Raw genomic sequence first — 8407 nt, 5'->3', positions numbered from 1 at the left:
CATGAAATCCAATCCTTGACCCGATCAGAATGGACCGTCACACCACAATGTCATGTGGATAGACATGACATAACATGTGTTCATAGCAGTAGGTCCCATTTTAGGGTAATATATGTATTGTAGAGACGAGGAAACTTTAACCACGTCTTATCTAATTGCTTTGAACCTATCGTCTTATCCTACCGCTCGACAATTATAACATATGACATATTGGCCCCTTTACTTGTATAACATACGGCATATGAGCCTTTTTCTCTTCTTCTTGCATAACATAAAATGTGTATCAACTTTTTAAGGCATAAGTTCTAATGCTGAATTTATGTCTAATAAGGCATAACTTGTACCTAGTGATTCTTTTTAATACGAGGGGTAAATTTTTGTCCTATTTTTATTATTTAAAGTACTACAGAACAAAGATTAGCGACCAAATATTAAAAACTACCCCAAAACAAGGGGATTCATGTAAATGGCCCTTCAATAAATCAATGTCCGCCTTGTGTTTGGTTGAATTTAATCTCCGTCTAAATAGAAATCAATCAGGGTTCAAGGGTTAAAACTTTTACCTTATGAATTAAGAAGTGAATTTCCCAAAATATAATTAAAATTGGAAGATTTCCTAAGAATCATATCACCATGCATCGCAGCTCAACCAATATACAACAAACTTGGTAAAATTTCGTAGTGACCATCATTTTCTGTATATCCACTGACAAAAAAAACAAAAAAACCAACACAATTTCATTTAATTTTGATTCAAACTATCGTTGATTTGCGAAGAGTCTGCGAGAGAAGGACTGTGCCTATAAAGAATTGGAAGTCCTACACTAATTGAACAGTTATGGACATAAATTAACAGAAGAGGGGTAAAGTAGATTATGTACATAATGTACAATGTACAGATGGAAAATTACTTGGATCCTTTACATCTTTCTATAGTTGTCTGAGACTACTTTGATGAAGAAGATGCACAGAGCTCCGACCTTGTTCTTTTGCTTTGTCAATTGTAGATAGAAGTACCTGCAGGAAGTCTTCTGCTTCATCTTTTGATGTGAAAACCAAATTAGTCTGGAGTAGCGGAAGCGATGTGCGAGGATTGTTGTTCCATCTCTTTCCCTTTGGTCCCCAGCTTCTTTTATGTGAGATATGGTTCTGCCTTAACAATGCGTCTGAGCTACTTCCCACAATATCTACCTCATCGTCGTCGTTATCAGCATGAATTACACTATCCATCCCGATTTCTGTTTCTACCAACCATTCAGGGTTAGCAGGCACTCCTTGAAACTCAGGCATTCTGTATTTTACTATACTGGAGCAAGACACGATTAATATAAGTCTCTCAGTGAGGATAACAAACTTCCCATCATGTCTAAGAGCTTTACACACTACTAATGTTTCGTCTTTGAGCTTAATATGGTCTTCAGCCTCTCTAAGTACAGATACTCCAATTGCTTCTTCCCAAGAATATGGCCGTAAAGGAAGTTCTCTGTTTAAATGCCTTGGCAATCGGACCCTAAAGCGATGAGATCCCAGATTATGCAGTTTGCTCCGATTTCTGATGCTTTGTGCAGTTTTGCCGGTGATATCAAGGATACTGGCTGCTGGTCTTGCCACCAGTCCAGTCACTCCAAGAGCTATACCTGCAAGAAAAAATATACTATCTAAGAGAAGTCCTTTCACTTCCCAGGAGCTTCAATTTTCCTGCAATAGTGACCAGAAGAATAGCATGGATAAACTTGATACCTGAGAGAACTCCTGGAAGGCCATGTCTCTCTGCCCCTTTAATAGGTGATTGCAATAGGCCAGTCAGACCCTACAAATCAAAAATAGGTACCAATTTTTTTAATATTTTGTTTTAATGAAGGAATAATTTTATTAATAAAAGGGGGAAACTCCCATATAAAAGTAGTAAACCAAAAAAGAGAACCTACAAAAGTTGATCGTTCTCTACCATGGTCAGACATTCATCCGTACAAATAGAAATCTCACGAGTGCACCAAAAATAACAAAATACCCAGTGTAATCCCACAAGTGGGGTCTCGGAAGGATATGTTGTTTCTGAAAGACCTCGGCTCAATGAAAAGCATTGAAAAGCAACTCGGGAAAGAAATACCAAAGTGAAGAAGCGACGACAAAATATTAAAGATAGCATTACAAAGCCATCGAACAAAAGAACAATAACTATAACAAAATAATACTATAGTCGAAGTAGAAGAAACAACAGATAGTAACAGAAATGGAAGACCAAGAAACTACAATGACTACTAGTATGAAAGGGTAAGCGAGACAACACTCAACTATCTACTTACCCTAGACCCTAATATGTATCCTCCATAACCTCCTATCTAACGTCATGTCCTTGGTAAGATGAAGTTGCGTCAAGCCCATGCATCTATCTCAACATTCTCATTTTTGCAACTTTCATCTTTTGAACATGAGAATTGTTGACGGGCCAATACTCTGCCCCATACAACATTATTGGTCTAACCACTATCCTATAGATCTTGCCATTAAGTTTTGGTGACATCTTCTTATCACACAGAACTCTGGAGATGAGCTCCATTTCATCCACCTTGTACCAATACAATGTGACATCATCATCAATTTCCCCACTAACTTGAATTTTGGCATGACCATTTAGTTTCTATTCATAGTTTTCGTAGTGATAATACCTTAGACCACTTGTCCTCCCAATTTTAGGAGTTTATGACTCACCAAGGAATTATTTGCCAAACAAGATGTCGTACACCCCTCAACAAAACGGTGTAAAGGAAGAATAAGCATCTCATTGAGACTACTCACACTTCTCATTGAATCCCATGTTTCGTTGCATTTTTGGGGAGATGTAGTTCTTGCGTCTTATTATTTAATTAATAGAATACCCTGATCTTCTATTCAGAATCAGGTTCCACATTCCATACTATTTCCTCAGTCACATCTCTACTCTATCCCCCCTCGTGTCTTTGGGAGAACATGCTCATAACTTAGCCCCAAAGAAAGATGAATTATCCCTCATGCTCTCAAATGTGTGTTTCTTGATTACTCTCGAGTTCAAAAAGGGCATCGTTGTTATTTATCTGGTCTTCATCGATACTTTTTTTTTTTAGAAAGATAATGTTGTATTCCTCAACATTAAGGACATGATGGAGACCTCCAAAAATTGGTTTCCAACAAGAGAGAAAAACAAAAAAGGCTAACAGATTACAAAGTGCCTATAAAATCCAAAATTTTTGCATCTTCTTCTATCCCTTCCTCTTTACACCAAAAATAAAAAGTAGTCAAGCAGTTCCATTTGACTTTCTCTATTGAATTAGCCTTGTTATAATAGCATCTGCTATTTCTTTCTTTCCAAATAGACCACCAAATGCATGATAGTATTATATTCCACCACTTTTTCTTAGATTTTCTCCCCCTTCTGCTGGATCAGCAAAGTAGATCTGTTGTATGCTCAGGCATAATCCGTTATGCATGTGTTGGTCCCAAAAAAAGGTTCCACAATTGTGTTGTCACTCTGCAATGGAGGAACAAGTGGTTGTTGGTTTCCTCAGTCTCATTACAGAGAGAGCACCAAGAGGCAATATAGAAACCCCTCCTTTTCAATTTCTCATGTGTGGAGCATGCTCTTTTAGCAACCAACCAAGAGAAACACTTTATCTTGGTTGGCACCTTGTTCCTCCAAATCTACTTCCAGGGGCCAAGCTCACCAGGATGCTCCTTCACCTCCTTAATATATAGCTTGTTAACAGAAAGGCTTCCATCTCGAGTGTGTTTCCATATGATAGAATCTTTTTCAGCCGATAACCCATTGAAGTCCGCCAATGTCACATTCTTTGAATCTCAACATTACTATACATCTTTTGATCATCCTGATGTCTTGAGGTCTTACTCATACCTCAGGTCGTACATGTACTGACTTTTGAGGAATCTGCAGTTACTTCTACATCTCCAGTTGTTGTGCCACCATTCCAGACTTATCATTGTCGTCCGTATCCAACACTAGTCTCAGATGATTCATGTCATGCATTGGACCCTGCTCCTACTACAGACTTGCCTCCTTGTAGCCAACCGACTGCACTTCAAAAAGGTATACGATCCACTTGAAATGCTAACCCACATTATACTTTCTTGAGTTATCATCATCATTCACCACATTATGCCTTTGGATCATCTTTGTCCTCTATTTCCATTTCTCAGACTATAGGTGAAACACTCTCATTTTGGATGGAGGCAGGCTATGATTGATGAGATGTCTGTTTTACATACGAGTGGTACTTGGGAGCTTGTCTTTCTTCCTATAGGTAAATATACGGTTGCTTGCCACTGGGTTTATGCAATCAAAATTGGTCTAGATGGTCAGGTTGATCGGCTAAATGCTCACCTTGTTGCCAAAGGGTATACTCAAATATTTGGGCTAGATTATAGTGACACTTACACTCTCGTGGATAAAATAGCATCTATCCATCTTTTTCTATCTATGGCTATCGTTCGTCATTGGCTTCTTCAACAGTTGGATAGTAAGAATGCTAAGAATGCCTATCTAGTAATCTTGAGAGTCTTAGCCTTGTATGTCGATTGTATAGGTCACTTTATGGTCTGAAATAGTTTCCTCGAGCCCAGTTTGAAAAATTCAGCACAGTAATTCAAGAGTTTCGCATGACTCGTAATGGAGCCGATCACTTTGTGTTTTGTCAGCATTCAACACCAAATCTATGTATTTATTTGGTTAATGATCAAGACGGTATCACTAATTTGAAGCAACATCTCTTTCAACATTTCCAGACTAAGGACCTCGGTGGACTAGAGTAGTTTCTAGGTATTGAGGTTGCTCAATCTAGATACGGTATTGTTATTTCTCAGCGCAAGTATGCGTTAGACATTCTAAAGAGACAAGAATGTTGGGATGTTAACCCATTGACACTCCTATGGATCCAAAAGTTAAATTCCTTCCAGGACAAAGGGAGCCACTTAGTAATCCGGAAAGGTATAGACTATAGGTTGGAAACTTGAATTATCTCACCGTAATTAGACCTGACATCTCTTTTCTTGTGGATGTTAAGTTGTTTAACTTGGGACTACGCTTATGATCCTTCTCTTAACGATAGAACAAAAATCAGAATCTCCTAACCTAAGCAAGCTGCGGAGTCGCAGACCATTGCTTTGAAGATGGGATGGAATCTTTCTCTTGGATGAGCATAAGGCTCTAAGCCCTAAGTTTACGACCTCTTAACAAGATAGCACCAATACGATCTCTTGTTGTGAAGTAGGAGGTTTTCACCGACAGAGCGCAACTAGACCACAACTGAAAGAGGACTTTCCACTTCCCCTTGTGATAGCCATTGGGATGCAGTTACTCGTATTGTGCAATATATAAAGTCGGCTCCCGATAAAGGACTACTTTTCGAGGATCAAGGCTATGACCATATCATCGGACATACATACGCTGATTAGGCAGGATCACCCTCTAATAGATGTTCTACATCCTAATATTGTGTTTTAGTAGGAGGTAATTTGGTGTCGTGGAAGAGTAAGAAACATAATGGTTGCTCACTCGATCTAGTGCAGAAATAGAATATCAAGCAATGGTTGTAGCAACTTGCGAGCTAGTTTGGATCAAGCAATTGCTGAGAGAACTAAAGTTTGGAAAAATCAGTCATATGGAACTTGTGTGTATCAAGCGGCCCTTCATATCACAAGAAATCTAGTGTTTCATGACAGGACTAAGCACGTTGAGATTGATAGTCACTTTGTCAGAGAAAAGAGATATTGTTACAAAATTTGTGAAGTCAAGTGGTTAACTTGCAATATCGTCACCAAGTCCCTCAATGGTCCTCGTACTAATTACATTTGCAACAAGTTAGGTACATATGATTTGTATGCACCAGTTTGAGGGGAGTGTTAGAAAAGGAATAGGTATACACAATCCTACTTAGAATAGGAATAGGAATAATATATAGTATCCTACTTGGTAAGGAATTGTATTATAGTGTCTATAAATAGAGTCTCTGTGTAATAATGTAGATACACAATTCAATAATATTTTTCTCCTATACTTCTCACATTTACTAAAAAACAAAACAACAACCAGACAATGTTATAAGAAACTGACCAACTCCCTATCCCGGGTTTTTGGAAATAAAGCACCAACTTGATGAACACTCAACAGGGTTCTCTTCATGAACACTTCATTTCCATCTTTTGACATATACCTCTTTTGCCACCCAACAAGTCTTCTTTCAACCCTTTCTTAGGTATGAATTGCAAAAAAGAAATGAATCAAAATTGCAAGACATTAACTGTCAATACACGCTAATCCTTCTTTAGCGGTGACGTCTTGATACACATAAGATACAGTGAGACTCCAAGGAGCTATATTATTCTAAAGGCAAGAAGAGTCGAAGGAATAAAAGAGGAAGTGAATAGGCCTCTATCCCCATGCGACTAAGAACTGAAAATAATATACCTCAAAAAATTCATTTATCACCCCTTTGCTATGGGATGATATTCCCTTCTGCTGTCTTTCCATATTTCCGACAGCCTGATCATCAAAAGTAAATGCCACGATACCCTACAAGATGAAGTAAATTAATATGAGGGTCAGATAACATACAGAATTTGAAAATGTTATTTGATGCAAAAGTACCTTGTGTGCAGCTTTGCTGAATTGGGTGGCAGCATCACTTAAGGCATAGACGGTGTTACTCAAAAGACTAGAGGTCCCTTGTGCCATGCCTTTAATAAACCCTGCACGAGTCTGCAGAAAGAGCTGGGTTTACATCTAGTTGGAAGGATAAAAGAGCAGATAATGCATAGGGTACCTGGAAAACACTTTGTACAGGAGCTGACAAGAAATCTTTGAGGCCAAGACCCATGCTCCTTGCAAACCCCATAGGATTTCCGATAACTCCTGCTGAACCAAATACCTGCAGCAAACAACCATTTTTCACTGTCCATAACCACTAAGACCATTGCAAGAAACAAATTATCCAGTTAATAAATGAGCAACTATCAGATTGAAGATAATAAATCAAAGCTTGGCTATTTCAATCATTTACCAACATAGGCAAATGGATACTTACACGGAAACCAACAAATTTAGTTCATCTGAATAGCACTGAGTGACAAACAACACTTAATCGGGAAGGTTTTTTATGAATCATCACAAGTATGACATCATTACAGAAATTTGTTAATTCCACAGTTAAAAGCAAGTACTATTTTAAGCTGGAAAACTACTTCCAGTTTTAGGTATTCGGAGAAATGGATTGAAGTTCAGAAGCATTAGTAATGTCGATTGTCAGGTCTAGTCATAGTAAGATATCTAGGTTTTCCCACCTCTAATTCCTGCAGCATCCCAGGGTTCTTCTCTCTTCTCTTCAAGCTTATGCTTTTCTTTCTCTTAGAGACATTACATAGAGCTTTAAGAGTTATAGCCAAGGCATTTGGGATAGTTGATAATGAGAGATACTATGATGTGAAGAATCTGTAATGCCTAAAAGAAAGCCAGATATTTGATTAAAAGCCAGATGCCATCATTAGGTGTTACAGCAGATGAAGAATAATTATTGGGCACCAACAATGAGGTAACTAGTACAATCTTCTTGAGTATAACACCATAGAAGTTCCCGTACAAAAATATGAAACACGGCAATCAAAACACAACATGCAATCGAGGTGGTTCCTTGACAGATAATTTAAAGTTGGATTCTCAATCTATTAGTCTTCCCACAAAGTTCAGAGTATATTTTGGTCCAACCAATTAAAGATATTTTACATTTACATCTGGTAGATCGGATAAGCTCTTCTCCCCTTCTCTTTACTCTACATTCTGCACAGCTAAGGGAGTCCTAAAAGCAAAACAGGGAATCTCTGCCATGCCAGCAAAGACAGACAGTGGAGAAAACTCTTCCACCTAAAACCAGTTGAGAATGGGTAACAATGTCTAAAATATCCACTGAGAAACTTAGGCTGTTATTGGAATTACCTCTCTTCACACACCTTTCACATTAAAGTACAAATTGAATATAATGAGACTTCTTGAAGCTTGTTCTATTTCAATTAAGCTCACATTGCAAGATCAGATATGTAGTGCAAGCAAAGCCTAGACCTTTTGCAGACTCAACTCCTCAAGCTTTATACCGGGACCTGAAATTCTGCTTGACATTTGTATCAGGAGTCAGAACTGGGATGCTCTAACCTAGACCTAATATTCAAGGAGCAGTCGGGTTTTGCCCGGAGAAGTATCAAGAACAATGTTTTCTTTTTAGATTAGAATATCTGAGTGTTCAAATTCTCTAACTCTTCTACTGAAACTAGTCCACTGAAATCCCTAGCAGAGATGAGATCATGTTACAGACTAAGCCTGACGACTCTTAAGTACTGAAATTTTCTTTCAACGGGGCTCAAGAATAGG

General features: G+C 38.2%; 1 protein-coding gene across 3 annotated transcripts in view; it reads right to left on the bottom strand.

Moving 5' to 3' along the window:
- Positions 1-718: 718 nt before the first annotated feature.
- The window catches only part of LOC102596584 (uncharacterized), an 81799-nt gene continuing 74110 nt past the window's right edge, over positions 719-8407 (bottom strand). For all 3 annotated transcript variants that reach the window (XM_015313193.1, XM_015313194.1, XM_006356871.2), the window contains exons 43-47: positions 6813-6917; positions 6638-6748; positions 6458-6562; positions 1741-1810; positions 719-1637 (exon numbers count right to left, since the gene is read on the bottom strand). In XM_015313193.1, the coding sequence (XP_015168679.1) occupies positions 931-1637; positions 1741-1810; positions 6458-6562; positions 6638-6748; positions 6813-6917 (1098 nt within the window). In that variant the 3' untranslated portion in view covers positions 719-930. The remainder of the gene's footprint in view (positions 1638-1740; positions 1811-6457; positions 6563-6637; positions 6749-6812; positions 6918-8407) is intronic.

This window comes from Solanum tuberosum, unplaced genomic scaffold (assembly GCF_000226075.1).
Source record: "Solanum tuberosum cultivar DM 1-3 516 R44 unplaced genomic scaffold, SolTub_3.0 scf00237, whole genome shotgun sequence".
Taxonomy (NCBI): domain Eukaryota; kingdom Viridiplantae; phylum Streptophyta; class Magnoliopsida; order Solanales; family Solanaceae; genus Solanum; species Solanum tuberosum.
This window is presented reverse-complemented; position numbering and strand designations above follow the sequence as displayed.